At 49.5% G+C, this 19217-nt stretch overlaps 1 protein-coding gene across 1 annotated transcript in view; it reads right to left on the reverse strand.

Moving 5' to 3' along the window:
• pde1a (phosphodiesterase 1A, calmodulin-dependent) overlaps positions 1–19217 on the reverse strand; it is an 851988-nt gene that overhangs the window by 70926 nt on the left and 761845 nt on the right. Inside the window, exon 14 of the mRNA XM_072477634.1 lies at positions 15414–15495. Coding sequence (XP_072333735.1) covers positions 15414–15495 — 82 coding nt within the window. The remainder of the gene's footprint in view (positions 1–15413; positions 15496–19217) is intronic.

Here is a 19217-nt window from a genome sequence, read left to right on the forward strand (position 1 = left end):
CTTTCTACACACTTTTCTGTCTGCCTCAGAAACCTATCAATCCACAAAGATCTGTGGAAGAAAATAGATGCTGCTGCAATGTGAATGCTAAGAGGCAGACTAAAAATATCAATTCCAGACGGTAAAACCAATGAAGAGGTGCTTGAAATTGCAAGAGCAAAAATAACTCTTAAAAGTGTCATGCAGGAAAGCAAATGTCAGTGTTTCAGTCATTTGAACAGGGCTAAAAAGCTACAGGAATCTCTTCTAAAAGGCAATGTGGGGGGTGTCATGTTATTATAATGATATAATTCTTGGACTTTTTTTCTGTACACGACACAAGGCACCAATTGCTCATAAAAGATTTGGTAAACATGCTATGGGTTCATTACATGCTGTGGGTTCATTTATTAAGACTGGGCACATGAGAATAGTTATACATAGGAATGAAACTTAAAGACAACAGAGCTGTGTGTGTGCTCTACTCAAAACAAAAGTGAAACTAATATTTCATCACATGACATATTTCCCTTCCAGTGATGTCATGCTGATACCCCTTAAAGATATGTCACAACATCCAGATTTCTTTTTATAGATCCCTTTCCCCCATTCCAAAGAAGTGTAACTATTTACAATACATGTTCCTGTTTAGTTACCATTACATAGGTCCATCACACAAACTCGCTTCCCATCCACTGACTCAATCTGCACCTCCCGCTGCCTTGGGAAAGCGGGCAGCATAATCAAAGACCCCTCCCACCCGGCTTACTCACTCTTCCAACTTCCTCTATCGAGCAGGAGATACAAAAGTCTGAGAACATGCACAAACTGATTCAAAAACTGCTTCTTTCCCGCTGTTATCAGACTCCTAAATGACCCTCTTATGGACCGATCTGATTAATACCACACTCCTGTATGCTTCACCCGATGTCTGTGCCTATGTATTTACATTGTGTACCTTGTGTTGCCCTATTATGTATTTTCTGTTCATGTACTAAATTATCTGTTTCAGCTGCACATAGAAAAATACTTTTCACTGTACCTCCGTAAACGTGACAATAAACAAATCCAAATCCAAATCCAATTCCAAAGAAGCGATGAATCTGCGTTTCTTAAGTGCAACGGTAATCTGCTGGTACATCCAGACCTTGTAATGGTAACCTTATCTGGAGATTTCTTTCATTGCTTACAGTAATATGTGGAATTGTCATTCTTAGAACTTGTTCCTAGTTACAATTTGGATCTTGTTCTATATGCAATAGGGTATATGGTGGTTGATGAGCTAGAATGGAACTGATTTATCCTTGGTTATGCCTCACTGTTGAGCCTTTGTGTGCAATGACTTCTTTGGACCTTGGCTCTAAACAAATCATTCTTAGCTAGGGTGGCTGCCATATACCTTCTGTGAAATCTTGGATACAAACTTGTTGTCCCAACTGTAAACTTGCCAATTCTTTACTGACATTTTTTTTATGATATCAGATCAGCCATGACCTTATTGAATGGCGGAGCAGACTCGATGGGTCGAATGACCTACTTCTGTTCCTATGGGGGCGATTCTCCGAGTCTGCGCCGAGCCGGAGAATCGGCGCAACCGTGCCCCGATGCCGGCACGCGATTCTCCGAGGTGCGGAGAATCGGCGCCATTTGCACCGGCGCATTTGACGCGACCCCGGCCGCTGGAATTGGAGGGGCCGCCGATTCTCCGGCCCGGATGGGCCGAGCAGCCGTGCGGATTCAACAGAGACCCGCCGGCGCCATTCACCCCTGGTCGTTGCCGGCAGGAACTCTGCGCGTAGGGCCGGGCGGCGGCCTGTGGGGTGGGGAAAAGCGATCCTTCACAGGGGAGGGGGGGGCTCCAATGTGGTCTGGCCCGCGATCGGGGCCCACCAATTGGCGGGCCGGCCTCTCCCCCCCCCCCCTGGGCCTACGTTCCTGCGTGGCCGGCCCCTGAACACCGACGCCATGTTGAGTCGGGGCTGCAGACGAAGTCCCCTGCTCATGCGCAGGTTAGCACAGCGCCCATTTGGCGCCGGGGAGGGAGGCTGGAACGGCTTTCACGGCGGCGCAAACACTTGCGCACCATTTTGGAGAATCGCCCCCTACATCTTATGGCCTTATGTTGCATATTGGTCATCTTTTCTTGTAGTTTTAAAAGTTGTTCTCTAGTTTCTGAGAGAGTAGGATGGGTGAGAATAGGTAAATTGGTACACACTGGTCTGCCAAGCATAAGCTCTGCTGGTGATGGAATAGTTGCACTCAAAGGGTCACTCTCAGATGTAACACTGCAATTTGTAGACTTTGCTTGGTCAATTTACATTTGAGAATTGGTGATGTTACCATGCGAAGAATTCATTTAACTAGGATGTTAGACCTTGGATAATGAGTAGAATCATAGAATCTACAGTGCAGAAGGAGGCCATTTGGTCCATCGAGTCTGCACCGGCTCTTGGAAAGAGCACCCCACTTAAGCCCATGCCTCTACCCCATCCCTGTAACCCCACTTAACCTTTCTAGACACTAAGGGCAATTTATCATGGCCAATCCACCTAACCAGCACATCTTTAGACTGTGGGAGGAAACCGGAGCACCCGGAGGAAACCCACGCAGACACGGGGAGAACGTGCAGACTCCACACAGACAGTGACCCAAGCCGGGAATCGAACCTGGAACCGTGGAGCTGTGAAGCAACTGTGCTAACAACTGTGCTACCGTAAATGCCCTACTATGCTACTGTGCCCCCCTACTATGCTACTGTGCTCCCCTACTATCCTACTGTGCCCCCCTACTATGCTACCGTGCCCCCTACTATACTACCGTGCCCCCTTACTATGCTACTGTGCCCCCTACTGTGCTACCGTGCCCCCTACAATGCTCCCATGCCCCCCTACTATGCTACCGTGCCCCCCTACTATGCTCCCATGCCCCCCTACTATGCTACTGTGTCCCCCTATTATGCTACCGTGCCCCCCTACTATGCTAACGTGCACCCCTACTATGCTACTGTGTCCTCCTACTATGCTACCATGCCCCCCTACTATGCTACCATGCCCCCACTATGCAGCCATGCCCCCCTACTATGCTCCCATGCCCCCCTACTATGGTATCGTGCCCCCCTACTATGCTATCGTGCCCCGTACTATTCTATCGTGCCCCCTACTATGCTCCCATGCCCCCCTACTATGCTCCCATGCCCCCTACTATGATACCGTGCCCCCTACTATGATCCCATGCTCCCCTATGCTCCCATGCCCCCCTACTATGCTCCCGTGCCCCCCTACTATGCTACCGTGCCCCCCTACTATGCTCCCATGTCCCCCTACTATGCTACTGTGTCCCCCTATTATGCTACCGTGCCCCCCTACTATGCTACCGTGCACCCCTACTATGCTACTGTGTCCCCCTACTATGCTACCGTGTCCTCCTACTATGCTACCGTGCCCCCCTACTATGCTACCGTGCCCCCCTACTATGCTCCCATGTCCCCCTACTATGCTACTGTGTCCCCCTATTATGCTACCGTGCCCCCCTACTATGCTACCGTGCACCCCTACTATGCCCCCCTACTATGCTACCGTGTCCTCCTACTATGCTACCGTGCCCCCCTACTATGCTACTGTGCCCCGCTACTATGCTACCGTGCCCCCACTATGCTCCCATGCCGCCCTACTATGCTCCCATGCCCCCCTACTATGCTATCGTGCCCCCTACTATTCTATCGTGCCCCCTACTATGATCCCATGCCCCCCTACTGTGATACCGTGCCCCCTACTATGCTACCATGCCCCCTACTATGATCCCATGCCCCCTATGCTCCCATGCCCCCCTACTATGCTCCCATGCCCCCCCTACTATGCTACCGTGCCCCCTACTATGATCCCATGCCCCCCTCCTATGCTCCCATGCCCCCTACTATGCTACCGTGTCCCTTACTATGATCCAATACCCCCTACTATGCTCCCATGCCCCCTACTATGCTACCATGCCCCCCCTTGCATGCCAACAAATCCTGATGTTCGGGCAACCTGGTGGGCCTGTCCATGTTGAAGGTGATGTAAATCGGAGCCCGGGTCAATGGGGCATCCATTGCGGCGCAGATGCACCGGTGTTTGGACTTTTGCAAAATCCCTCCCACAGGTCCCCGCTCAAAAGGTTGGGTTGGGATGGGTAGGATTACTGGGTTACAGGGATAGGATGGGGTGTGGGCTTGGGTAGGGTGCCCTTTCCAAGAGCCAGTGCAGACTCGATGGGCCGAATAGTCTCCTTCTGCACTGTAAGTTCTATGATTATATGCCCCAGGTCCAGAGGGGGGATCAATGGCAAATGTCACTCTCCGAGCACCGATTCAACAAGGGTGCCCTTCATCAATAGGAAGGCCTTCCACTCCATGGATAAGCAGTTGGTGTGCAACCACCAGCTGCACAGAATTCACGTCTGCGTCCGATTCCCAGACAGCGTGCATGATGCATACATCCTGGCGTACTCGTCAGTTCGTGGCACATTCGAGGTGCTCCCTCGGGTGAGAGGTTGAGTATTGGGCGACAAGGGTTACCCACTGAGGTCATGGCTGACCAAGGCTGAGAACCTTTATAACGACGCCACCAGGAAGGTCATTGAGTGGTGCATTGGCTTGCTCAAGTTATGCTTCCGATGCCTGGACCACTCTGGTGGGGCACTCGAATATAGTCTTGAGAGGGTCTCAAGCATCGTGGTGTCCAGCTGCGTGTTCCATAACATAATGCAACAGAGGGGCGACATGTTGGTGGAGGAGGAAGAACGGCAGGCCTCATCTAGTGAGGAGGGTGTCCAGGATGATCTGGGCGTGGAGCCTGAGCTGGTAGGGCAGGCTACCCAACGTGTGATCCAGGGCTGTGGCACATGGGACAACCTCACCACCTCCCAATTTACCAACTAGGAGGCTTGGCCACCACAGCTCCGCTGCCCTGAACCACCTCTCACCCCTTCCTCTGTCCATCAATCCTACCACCCCATCCTTCTCCCTCAGTCCTACACTCTACCTTCCTCCTAGCCTTTCACTCCTTCCCACTAGCACAGCTCCACCGCTCCCTTCCGGGGGTCATACCAGAATTACCACATGGTGTTGGCCCTGGGTTGGCATCATCAGCGGGTCTTGTCCACCTGTCGGAGGGTGATGATGGCTCGCTGTGGGATGAGCTCTGGTGCTCCTCATTGTTTGACAAAGTCTGACTCCTGCCTTTAGGAAAGCATTCCACTGTCTGCTACATGTGTGCTGGTAAATCCTCTTCACGGGCCCACTTATCTTGGAGGTGTGGGGTGGGGAGGTTGTGGGGGGTTAGTGGGTGTTGCGGGAGATGGTGAATGTTTAGGGTCACTCACTGGGGATGCTGTCATACAAAGCAGTCTCACACTGCTACCTTCATGCCTTGCCACTTCTCGACGAGAGTGTCAACATGTGGGACTTTCATGTGTCACGTGTGCCCTGCCCCGCACCAACCTCCATACAGCCCTTTCCCACCCGGCAGAGGCACAACACCCAACCCCAACCCATCCTTCACACCCATCTTCTATGTGTTTCTTCAGACAGCACATCAGACGTGGAGGTGGCCTGCTGCGTGTCTCACCCTCTGCCCTGTGATGCCTTTGACAGCCATCCTCTTGAGGGTCTAGACCTGGATGTGCCCGGCCAACGTTGGATCAAAGGTGACAACGTGCCACCCTGTTCTGCCCGCTGTCCCTGAAATGTGCCAGTGTCAGGTGGGGGGGGGGGGGGGGATTTGGAAGGCTGAGGTGTTCCAGCACCTCCCCTGCGCAAGGCACCGGCATGGGCTCCAATACATCCTCCTGCCACAGGGTACTCACTGGCCCCAGGAAATTCATGTGACGGAGGTGAAGCTGGAGTGAGCTCTGGAGGCGCCAACATAACCTGGCGCTGCCAGTCCTGGAGGCCTGCCCTCGACTGAACCATGGTCTCGATGCCCTCAGCCATGGAGCACAGAGACTGGGACATGTCCCTCAGCAAATGAGACATGTCCTTCATTGCCTCTGTCATGTCTCTCACTGATGTGGTCATATCCATCTGTGATTGGTCAAGGTTACTCAGCGACAAGCCAATGCACTTGATGTTCTCAGCCATGACCCTTTGTGAATGGGCCAAGCTCTGGAGCACCACAGCAATGTCCATCTGCTCCCCGGACATGTCTCCCTGTAACTGAGGTCTCCTTTCCTGCGCCTCAGCCATCGACTGCACAGATTGCCCCAAGCCGTGGACATCTTAACCCATGGCTCTTATGTCTTGCACCAGGGCTTTCACCGCAGAGGCCACACTTTCAGTGTTGGCCTGAGGGTTCTGTGCGGTCTGTAACTGGTGACATACGTGTGTAAGGATCATGACCAAAGAGGGCATTTCAAGTGTTGGGGTTTGGTGGAGGGTGTGTTGTATGGTAGATGCAGGTAGGTAGGGTGTTGTTGGCCTCTAGGGGATTGAGGATGAAATCCCACAACACCCCCTAACCAGGGACAGGAGTGATGCCAGGGGCACAGAGCTGCCCTAAGAAAGTCATTTATCTTCTTATGGCATTTCGGGCCGGTCCTTCTGGTGATGCTGCCAGGTCTGGCAGCCTCTGCTACCTCTTCCCAGGCAGTGTTACATAGTGTAGCTTGAGTCTCTGCCCCACCCTGGGGAAGAGGGTATCCCTCCTCTCCTCATTGGCATCCTGCATTTGGTCAATCTCAGTCTCCCGGAATCAGGGAGCAGGACTTTGTGCAGTCATCTTCTTGGCTGAAATGACTGGAGTGCTTATAAGCAGCTCCAGCTTGGCAGGTACTTCAGCGTGAATTCCAGCCCCTGAATCAGATGCCTGTGGGGCCGAGAATCGTTTGCGCTTCACGTGGGTGGAGCGCTGGCCCATTTGCATCACCTGGATTTTGACTGTATGGAAGCGCAAATTCCACACAATTCACTTCTAGCGGGAGAACATAGCCTGAATTATCCGGCCGTTGGGATTCTCTGTTCCTGTCGGCAGTGCAACCCCGCCCATGGGTTTCCCGGAGGCGTGGGATGGCTTCAATGGGAAATTCCATCGACAAGTGGCAGCAAACGATGCACCACTGAGATATTTGTGGCAGAGGGACCGCCGAAGGATCCAGCCCACTGTTAATGGGCAGCATGGTAGCACAGTGGTTAGCATTGTTGCTTCACAGCACCAAGGACCTGGATTCGATTCCCGGCTTGGGTCACTGTCTGTGCAGAGTCTGCATGTTCTCCCCGTGTCTGGGTGGGTTTCCTCCGGATGCTCCGGTTTCCTCCCACTTAGTCCCAAAAGATGTGCTGTTAGGTGAATTGGACAATCTGAATTCTCCCTCAGTGTACCCGAACAGGAGCCGGAATGTGGCGACTGGGGGATTTTCACAGTAACTTCATTGCAGTGTTAATGTAAGCCTACTTGTGACACAATAGAGATTATTATTATTAAACATCTGTTCCCACAAGAATAGTGCTCCGCCTCCTGCCGCTTAGAAACACTCAGCTGGGATACTGGAGGATCCCGCCTAAACTCACTGTGGTTAGTCACTGCACAAGACACAAAGCAGAAGCGAAACTAAGACATGGCGCATTTCCCTCAGAGTGATATTAAGCTAATATCCTTTAAATGCATATTATTGTCATGATATGCAGACATGCAGATAATGATATACAGACAGGCACAGACAGGCAGCTAATGAACACAGAGAACAGGAAATGACCAATGAGCAGGCAGGACACTCAGGGGTGGTATCTCACTATAAAAGGCACGAGGCACTCACACTCCGCCTCTTTCCACTGACGAACATCTACAGAGTGAGTCAGGGTGTATGTACTGTATCACACCTCCAGCACGTGGCTAAGAGCTAGTATTGTTCAGTCAGACAGAGTAACCACACTTAGGTTAGCAGAGAGTCGAACTCATAGAGAACTGTGCTAACTGTGCTACTAGTTTAATAAATCAGATTGAACTAACTTCAAGGTCTGGAGTATCTTTTGATTAAAGCTGCATCCAGTTGCAGCCTGTGTTATCCCAGAGTACATAACACATCATGCTACCAGGAGACTGCTTAATCTAGGTGGTTTACCTCAGTCCGTTCCGTGACGACCAGCAAATGTATCCCAGCACCATGCAGAAGATTCAGGCTCCTCACCAGCTCAGGACCTCCGGCAATCTCAGTGCCAACTGGCGGACATTCTGCTGTACATCGAAGCTTCAGACCTCGTGGGTGCGTCTGATGCAAGAAAGATCGCGCTTCTCCTCTCAACAGCGGGTGATCAAGCCATCAAACTCTTCAACTCATTTAACTTCACCGAAGGCCAGGACAAGACAAAGTTTCAGACCATCCTGGAGAAGTTTGACAGTCACTGTGAAGTGGACAGCAAGGAAATCTTCGAGCGCTACATATTCAAACAGTGTCTACAAGGTAAAGATGAATCTTTCAACTCCCTTTTAACCAACCTCCACCTGCTAACTCTGTCCTGCAACTTTGGTGATATTGCTGACTCCATGATCAGAGACCAAATCGTTTTTGGAGTTCACTCTGATCCTCTGAGAGGGCAGCTACTGAAAATCAAGCATACGACCCTGCCAGTGATTGAAACATGCACAGTGCATGAGCACGCCACAAATCGCTATGCCCAGTACAAATTGGCTGAAAATGAGAAACTTGCCTCCCACGAGGCAGAGAGTGTGCAGGCCATCGCCCGGATGCAGCACCTCAGCATTGATGAAAGCGGCCATTTCGCATGCTTTTCCTGGGGCCCCACGCATGCGCGATGCGAACGGGATAACGAACTGCGAAAGTGCGACGACGCGCGGAGCGTCAGGACGCCGACGTCATGACGTGCTCGAACTGCAGCAACGCCCACTTAAAGAAACACTGCCCTGCAAGAGGCAGATGATGTTTAAACTGCGGGAAGCCTGGACACTATGCAGCCTTGTCCAGGTCTGCACCACCAGTCAGGGGCCAGCGCTCCCAATTCCGAAGACGGCGCGTTCAGAGTGTGCAACAATGAATACAGGATTCTGATCCTGGCAGCACAATGGATCCAGAGGAAGAATGCCTGGACTCCGCCTACTGTGTGGGCATCATTACCAAATGTGAATATGCCACATCCGACTCATCACAAATTCAATCCATCCTCGGTGTGGATTCTGCAGACGAATGGCGTGCGGTGATGCAGGCCAACCACTTCTCCATCCAGTTTAAGCTGGATACAGGTGCTTCTGCCAACCTCCTCTCACAGGCAGATTTCAAACGCATCAAGAAGCCCCCTAAGGTCCTTCCAGCAGCCTCCAGGCTCCTGGAGTACAACAGAAATGCCATCATGGCACTGGGATCCTGCCATCTACTCGTCTCCAACCGGAGCACCCATGCACGGTTACGTTTTGAAATTGTCAAGCCAGACAGGGCATCCCTACTGGGCGCGCAGGCCGGCAAGCAGTTGAACCTCACGCAGCGGGTTTACACAACCACATCCTCCAATGTGGATCTTCAGGTCGGCATTGACGACATCCTCATTCAGTATCCGGATGTGTTCGACGGGATGGGCACGCTGCCATATCGATACAAGATTCTGCTATCACCTGATGCCAAGCCAGTGGTCCACACACCACGCCGAGTCCCGGCTCCGCTGAGGGAGCGCCTGAAGGCACAGCTCAAGAATCTTCAGCAACAGGTGTGTAATGCCCTGCCTGCAACAGCAGTGGACTCGCCAACATTAAGGACATTTAAATGGTCATTGGATAAACATATGGATGATAATGGAATAGTGTAGATGGGCTTTAGATTGCTTGCACAGGTCGGCGCAACATCGAGGGTCGAAGGGCCTGTACTGCGCTGTAATATTCTATCGTAACCGAACCGACTGACTGGGTCAGCTCGATGGTATGTGTTAGAAAGTCTTCGGGAGACCTGCGCATCTGCATTGATCCCAAGGATCTCAATAAGAATATAATGCATGAACACTACCCCATCCCGAAGCGGGAGGAACTCACCAGTGAGATGGCACATGCACGTTTTTTTCACCAAGTTAGATGCGTCACATGGATTTTGGCAAATCCAGCTGGATGAGTCCAGCAGAAAGCTCTGCACCTTCAACACACCGTTTGGCAGATACTGCTATAGTCGCATGCCGTTTGGCATTGTCTCGGCATCGGAGATCTTCCATCACATCATGGAGCAGATGATGGAGGGCATTGAAGGGGTTTGTGTACACGTGGACGACATCATCATATGGTCCACGAGCCCTGAAGAGCATGTTTCCCGTCTCCAGCAGGTATTTCACCATGTCCATGCCAATGGCCTGAAGCTGAACAGGTCCAAATGTTGCTTTGGCAAGTTCCTAGGTGACCAGATCTCTCAGCAGGGCGTGCGCCTGGACACAGGAAAGGTCAAGGCCATCAAAGCCATGAAGGTCCCTGAAGACAAGAAGGCGGTGTTGCGCTTCCTGGGCATGGTCAATTTTCTGGGCGAGTTCATCCCAAACATGGCCTCACACATCACGGCCCTACGAAACCTGGTGAAAAAGTCCACTGCCTTTGAGTGGAAGGCAGCACATCAGGCAGAGTGGTTGGAGCGGAAAGCCAAGCTCACCATTGCACCCGTATTGGCATTTTTCGACCCAGACAGGGAGACAAAGATCTTGACAGATGCGAGCCAGGATGGCATCGCTGCGGTGCTGCTTCAACGCGATGACACTTCATCCTGGGCACTGGAAGCCTACGCACCGAGGGCAATGACTCCCACTGAAACAAGGTATGCGCAAATAGAGAAGGAATGCCTGGGTCTTCTCACTGGCATTCTCAAGTTTCACGACTATGGCTACACCCTGCCGACATTCACTGTCGAAACAGATCATAGGCCTCTGGCGAAACATTATCCACAAAGACCTGAACGACATGACGCCTCGGTTGCAGCGCATCCTCCTCAAACTCAGAGGGTACGACTTTGACTTAGTGTACACGCCTCGCAAGGAGCTCACCATCGCTGATGCATTGTTCCGCTCCATCACATTGCCTAGTGAACCGCTGGAAATCATCCGGCAGATTGAATCACAGGTGCAGCTGTGTGCAAGCATCCTCCCGGCGTCTGATGAGAAGGTGGTTTGTATCCGTGAGGAGACAGCCAAAGACCCCCTCTTGCAGCGTGTCATGCACCACCTCACCAATGGCTGGCAGAAAGGGCAGTGCCCTCAATTTTACAATGTAAAGGACGACCTGACGGTGAATGATGGTATCCTCCTCAAGCTGGACCGGATTGTCATTCCACTCAGTCTCCAGAGATTGGTGCTCCGCCAAATCCATGAGGGACACCTGGGCATCGAGAGTTGCAGACGCTGAGCCAGGCAGGCTGTCTACTGGCCCGGTATTAACCAGGACATCTCGAACATGGTCCTTAACTATGCGACCTGTCAACGCTTCCAGCCAGCGCAGAGCAAGGAGATGCTCCAGCAGCATGAAATCGAGACCTCTCCGTGGTCCAAGGTTGGCATCGACCTCTTTCGGGCGAATGGTTGTGACTATGTGTTGATTCTTGACTATTTCTCCAATTACCCTGAAGTTGTGAAGCTCTCAGACCTCACATCTCGGACTGTCATCAAGGCCTGTAAGGAGACGTTCTCCAGGCATGGTATCCCACTCACTGTCATGAGTGACAATGGCCCGTGCTTCAACAGCCACGAGAGGTCTATGTTTGCCAAGTCATACCATTTCAAACATGTCACTTCCAGCCCACACAATCCGCAGTCCAATGGGAAGGTTGAAAAAGGGGTGCACATTGTGAAACAACTCATCTGCAAGGCCGCGGATTCTGCTTCTGACATATACCTCGCGCTGTTTGCATACAGGGCAACCACAATGTCCACTGGCATGTCGCCGGGTCAACTCCTGCTGAACAGGGACCTGCGGACGACACTTCCAGCCATACACTTGCCCAACCTGGATCACTTCCCGGTGCTGCAGAAGGTGCAGCAGCTCCGAAACTAGCAAAAGCAGGGCTATGATGCTCATGCCACCGATTTGCCCGTGTTATCCCCGGCAGACACTGTCAGGATCAAGATACCGGATGGAGGCTGGTCTGCTCCAGCTGTCGTTGTTCGACAGGTTGTGCCCCGCTCATATGTTGTACGTATGGCTGATGGTTCCGTTGTGCGACGAAACAGACGGGCACTGCGCAAAGTTGCCTGCTCGCAACCGCTTTCTTCTCTGTTTCCGTCCGTTGTTTTGCCACCTTCTGATACCTTGAACTACGAGGCAACCAGTCAGGCTTCCATCCCGCCTGTCAAGGCGCCGTCGTCCCCACCACCACCTCTCCGGCAGTCGACCAGGATCAGATGCAAGCCCCAGACACTGGACTTATGAACATTTGTTTTGTTTGCTATGTTCTGTTTTCTCACATTACTCAGCTGTCTTCACATGTAAATATGTTCACATATGCCACCGCTTGTAAATATGTTAATATATGCCACCACATGTAAGTACGTTCCCATGTGCCAACAAAACATTTTTAAAAAGGGAAGATGTCATGATATGCAGACATGCAGATAATGATATACAGACATGCACAGACAGGCAGCTAATGAACACAGAGAACAGGACATGACCAATGAGCAGGCAGGACACTCAGGGGTGGTATCTCACTATAAAAGGCACGAGGCACTCACACTCCGCCTCTTTCCACTGATGAACATCTACAAAGTGAGTCAGGGTGTATGTACAGTATCACACCTCCAGCACATGGCTAAGAGCTAGTCTGGTTCAGTCAGACAGAGTAACCACACTTAGGTTAGCAGAGAGTCAAACTCATAGAGAACTGTGCTACTGGTTCAATAAATCAGATTGAACGAACTTCAAGGTCTGGAGTATCTTTTGGTTAAAGCTGCATCCAGTTGCAGCATGTGTTATCCCAGAGTACATAACACATCAATTATAACAAAGGGTAGCAGAATGAGGTGTCAACAGAGACAGTTATGTTACAGATGTCACAGGGCGGTTACAGACAGCAGATCTCTCAGTAGGAGTAGCTACAAGCAGAGAGCAAGAGACAGGCAGACAATAGGTTGAACGTGACAGAATACAACAGGTTTCAGCTTTTTGGCTTATCAGTAATTCTGAGAAGTTATTCTGTTGTCATTCTGCCCACTTTAAGAATCTGATGGCTGCACAATGTTCAGTATCATTCGTGACTCCTCAGATACTGAAGCAGTCTCTATCCATTTGCAACAAGAACTGCATGGGTTGATAAATGGCAAGAAACATTTACACAACACAAGTGCCAGGCAATCAGCATCTCCATCAAGGGAGAGTACAACCATCTCCCCTCAACATTCAATTATATTTCCATTGATAAATCCCCCAATATCAACATCCGAGGGTTACCGCTGACCAGAAGCTAAGCTGGACCAGCCTTTTAAATGATGTGGCTACAAGAGCTGGTCAGAGGTTAGGAATTCTGAGGGAAGTAATTCACCTCCTGATTCCCCAAAGCCTGCCCACCATGTACAAGGCTCAAGTCAGGAGTGTGATGGAATACTCTCCACTTGCCTGGATGAGTGCAAGAAGTTCGATAAGATCCAGGAAAACACAGCCTGCTTGTTTTGGACCTCATCCACCACCCTAATGATTCACTTCCTCCACCACTGATGCACAGTGGTAGCAGTGTGAATCATCTACAAGATACACTGCAGGAACTCACAATGCTCCTTCGACAACACCTTCCAAACCCGTGACCTCTACTGGCTAAAAAGACAATGGCAACAGATGTAGAGGAACACCACCACCTGCAAGTTCACTGCCAAGCCACACACCATCCTGATTTGGAACTCAGGCTGGGATTTTCCAGTCCTGCCCATGGCAGGAATTATTGCAGGAAGAACCAGGAACTTGGAGTGCAGCACAAGTAGAAATGAATGGCTAAACATGCTCGTCACGGGATTATGTTACAATTTTTTGGTTAGATCGCGCCCCTTGTTTGATGTGGTATTTTAGGAGCTGTGGTCTTGTGGCGAAGTGGTCCAGGAATTCTGGGCTCAAGTCACATTTCAGGACTTGATGGCCATGGAATGTTACATTTATGACAAGGCCAAACAGGTTGATTATCAACCTAAAGATCCTTCAAATACAGCTGATGGCAGATGGTAAGAACAGGAGGTTTTCCTGGTAAGCCATACCGGAGAAGGCAACAGAAAATCATTGCAGTGTTTGCCAAGCACAATAATGGACCAATGAAATGGAAGTCCATGGTTATCAATGCTCTCTTAGGACATGGTACTGGGAGAAGAAGGTGTTTCGGAAAAAATATGATCTCTCGTAATGAAAGGCACATACGTCATAAAAATCTTTATCTCAAGAGAAACATTCTGGAACATGTTGATATGTAATATAATATTCAGGTATTACCTAGATCTCCCTTAAACCTATTCAAGAAATCAACGTATACTAATGGTCATTAATAGATTTAGATAACTAACTTTGACATTTGGGGTTCCTCTGCCGCTTCCTATCATGGGGTCATATTTCTGGTCCCAGTGCCAAGAAACATAGGGAGATTTAGGTTCACTGAAATCCTGTGTGGCTGATCTCCCAAAGTTGATGTAATTAGATTTCTCTAACTGTAATGAATCGCTTTCAGAGTCTTCATTAGTGAACACCAAAGTTTATTTACTATGGGGCTTTCAGCCCATGTTCACCACCAGAGAGAATGGCGAACCGTGTGTAAAAACCAGAGAAAATCGGGAAACGTTATTCTCTCCGGAGAGATCAAGTTTTCCAATTTTCTCCGCCCCTCGCTGGTGATGTCATGAGATTCCCGACCACAAAGCGTGAGAACCACATTGTAATAAATTTTAATATTATTAACTGGCCTCCCCTTCGCATGATTTCCACCTTCCGCCTCACCGACGTGTTGTTTACAACAGGTTTGGCAAAATGAGATTCAGTCGAGGGGATCCTCGGGGGCATAAGCACTGACCCGGCAGAGCTTGGCAGTGGTAGTTTGTGACTGTGAGATCGGCATTGTCCCAACTTGGCAATGCCAACTCGGCAGGATAAACTTGGCAATGCCAACCTGTGCCAGGAGGTAGTGCCGAGGCAGGCCCTTGTGGGAGCCCCACTTGGGAGAGGGATTCCAATTATGTGTGTGGGTGGGGGGGAGCGGGCAGTGAGAGGGGAACTGGCAGGCTGAATCTTGGGTTCAAAGAAGTCCATGAGGTCCTCACACACATTGTTGGAGGCGAGGGTGAAGGAGACTGGGTAGACTGGTTTAAGAAGCAGAGCAGTACAGAAAAGATGTCAGCTTATCTTGTGCTCCAGGATGATACTAGAATAGTGAACAACTTTGCCAGGTGAGAGCGGGTCCCAATAAAGTGAAAACTGTTTCTCAACAACAACACACACAAACGTTTGGACATCATGCTTGTACATACTTACCAATCTGAGACTGAGCCACCATTGTGGATTTTCGATCACACAGTGGGGAAAATGGCAACCCTAAGTCTGCTTCGCTATCACCCTGTATAGAAAATTGTATATTTTTACAATTAAAATAAACATTACATTGTCAAAGAATAGGTATATAATAAGAACATAAGAAAATAAGAACTAGGAGCAGGAGTAGGCATCTGGCCCCTCGAGCCTGCTCCACCATTCAATGAGATCATGGCTGATTTTTTTGTGGACTCAGCTCCACTTTCCCGCCCGAACACCATAACCCTTTATTCCTTTATTCTTCAAAAAACTAACTGTCTTTTTCTTAAAAACATTTAATGAAGGTGCCTCAACTGCTTCACTGGGCAGGGAATTCCATAGATTCACAACCCTTTGGGTGAAGAAGTTCCTCCGAAGCTCAGTCCTAAATCTACTTCCCCTTATTTTGAGGCTATGCCCCCTAGTTCTGCTTTCACCCGCCAGTGGAAACAACCTTCCCGCATCTATCCTATCTAATTTAATATGTTTCTATAAGATCCCCCTCCCCATTCTTCTAAATTCCAACGAGTACAGTCCCAGTCTGCTCAAACTCTCCTCGTAATTCAACCCCCACAGTTCTGGTATTAACCAAGTGAATCTCCTCTGTACACCTTCCAGCGCCAGTACGTCCTTTCTCAGGTAAGGAGACCAAATCTTGAATGAATGACAGATCACAATAGCAAATGTGTTGTTGGTAGGGTACGGGATGAGAGGGAATGGCTTTCCATTATTTCTCAAGTATCTAGCCCTGGCATCAAAGCTATATTGGCACCAACTGGATTAGATGCAAATAATAACATGCCTTTACTGTGAAGACAGAATATGTAGACCAATATTAAGCAGTGTTGATTTGAAAGCCCATGCAGTATGGGCACATTGGCAGGACACAATGAAATTGTAATCAAAATCTAGCTGAAGGTATCAATTTTTCTCCCTCCCACATGGGTGAGCTGCTGTGATTTCAAATAGTTTTGATTGGGTAATTAATAATACATAATTAATACCAAATCAGACTAAAACAAATTAGTTGTATTTCCTGCAGTTGCGATTTTAAGTGGAAATTTGATGCCAACATAAAATGAGGAACATTGTCTATTTTTTTGTTAAAAATGTTAAAGAGAGAAGTATAGCTGATGGGCCAGGTTTTCACTATCTTTGAACAACCTATTGGCTTACATATCTCAGCCCATTGTCATCACTCCCCATCCAGTCATGGCACATCTGGGTCATAAGGCCATAAGAGCATAGGAGCAGAATGAGGCCACTCAGCCCATCGAGTCCGCTCCGCCATTCAATCATGGCTGATATTTTTCTCATCCCCATTCTTCTGCCTTCTCCCCATAACCCCTGATCTCCTTATTAATCAAGAACCTATGTCTCGGATCGTGTTTTCCGGGTCCTTAAGGGGGAGGGGGAGAAGCCCCAAGTCGTGGTCCACATTGGCACTAACGACATAGGTAGGAAAGGGGACAAGGATGTCAGGCAGGCTTTCAGGGAGCTAGGATGGAAGCTCAGAACGAGAACAAACAGAGTTATTATCTCTGGGTTGTTGCCCGTGCTACGTGATAATGAGATGAGGAATAGGGAGAGAGAGCAATTAAACACGTGGCTACAGGGATGGTGCAGGCGGGAGGGATTCAGATTTCTGGATAACTGGGGCTCTTTCTGGGGAAGGTGGGACCTCTACAGACAGGATGGTCTACATCTGAACCTGAGGGGCACAAATATCCTGGGGGGGGAGATTTGTTAGTGCTCTTTGGGGGGGGGGGTTAAACTAATGCAGCAGGGGCATGGGAACCTGGATTGTAGTTTTAGGGTACGGGAGAATGAGAGTATAGAGGTCAGGAGCACAGATTTGACATCGCAGGAGGGGGCCAGTGTTCAGGTAGGTGGTTTGAAGTGTGTCTACTTCAATGCCAGGAGTATACGAAATAAGGTAGGGGAACTGGCAGCATGGGTTGGTACCTGGGACTTCGATGTTGTGGCCATTTCGGAGACATGGATAGAGCAGGGACAGGAATGGATGTTGCAGGTTCCGGGGTTTAGGTGTTTTAGTAAGCTCAGAGAAGGAGGCAAAAGAGGGGGAGGTGTGGCGCTGCTAGTCAAGAGCAGTATTACGGTGGCGGAGAGGATGCTAGATGGGGACTCTTCTTCCGAGGTAGTATGGGCTGAGGTTAGAAACAGGAAAGGAGAGGTCACCCTGTTGGGAGTTTTCTATAGGCCTCCAAATAGTTCTAGGGATGTAGAGGAAAGGATGGCGAAGATGATTCTGGATTAGAGCGAAAGTAACAGGGTAGTTATTATGGGAGACTTTAACTTTCCAAATATTGACTGGAAAAGATATAGTTCGAGTACATGAGATGGGTCGTTTTTTGTACAATGTGTGCAGGAGGGTTTCCTGACACAATATGTTGACAGGCCAACAAGAGGCGAGGCCACTTTGGATTTGGTTTTGGGTAATGAACCAGGCCAGGTGTTGGATTTGGAGGTAGGAGAGCACTTTGGGGACAGTGACCACAATTCGGTGACGTTTACGTTCGTGATGGAAAGGGAAAAGTATACACCGCAGGGCAAGAGTTATAGCTGGGGGAAGGGCAATTATGATGCCATTAGACATGACTTGGGGGGGATAGGTTGGAGAAGTAGGATACAAGTGTTGGGCACATTGGATAAGTGGAGCTTGTTCAAGGAACAGCTACTGCGTGTTCTTGATAAGTACGTACCGGTCAGGCAGGGAGGAAGGCGTCGAGTGAGGGAACCGTGGTTTACCAAAGAAGTGGAATCTCTTGTTAAGAGGAAGAAGGAGGCCTATGTGAAGATGAGGTGTGAAGTTTCAGTTGGGGCGATGGATAGTTGCAAGGTAGCGAGGAAGGATCTAAAGAGAGAGCTAAGACGAGCAAGGTGGGGACATGAGAAGTATTTGGCAGGTAGGATCAAGGAAAACCCAAAAACTTTCTATAGGTATGTCAGGAATAAAAGAATGACTAGGGTAAGAGTAGGGCCAGTCAAGGACAGGGATGGGAAGTTGTGTGTGGAGTCTGAAGAGATAGGCGAGATACTAAATGAATATTTTTCGTCAGTATTCACTCAGGAAAAAGATAATGGTGTGGAGGAAAATGCTGAGACCCAGGCTATTAGAATATATGACATTGAGGTACGTAGGGAAGAGGTGTTGGCAATTCTGGACAGGCTGAAAATAGATAAGTCCCCGGGGCCTGATGGGATTTATCCTAGGATTCTCTGGGAAGCCAGGGAAGAGATTGCTGGGCCTTTGGCTTTGATTTTTATGTCATCATTGGCTACAGGAATAGTGCCAGAGGACTGGAGGATAGCAAATGTGGTCCCTTTGTTCAAAAAGGGGAGTAGAGACAACCCTGGCAACTATAGACCGGTGAGCCTCACGTCTGTTGTGGGTAAAGTCTTGGAGGGGATTATAAGAGACAAGATTTATAATCATCTGGATAGGAATAATATGATCAGGGATAGTCAGCATGGCTTTGTGAAGGGTAGGTCATGCCTCACAAACCTTATCGAGTTCTTTGAGAAGGTAACTGAACAGGTAGACGAGGGTAGAGCAGTTGATGCGGTGGATATGGACTTCAGTAAAGCGTTTGATAAGGTTCCCCACGGTAGGCTATTGCAGAAAATACGGAGGCTGGGGATTGAGGGTGATTTAGAGATGTGTATCAGAAATTGGCTAGCTGAAAGAAGACAGAGGGTGGTGGTTGATGGGAAATGTTCAGAATGGAGTTCAGTTACAAGTGGCGT

The sequence above is a fragment of the Scyliorhinus torazame genome, chromosome 2 (assembly GCF_047496885.1).
Source record: "Scyliorhinus torazame isolate Kashiwa2021f chromosome 2, sScyTor2.1, whole genome shotgun sequence".
Lineage (NCBI taxonomy): Eukaryota > Metazoa > Chordata > Chondrichthyes > Carcharhiniformes > Scyliorhinidae > Scyliorhinus > Scyliorhinus torazame.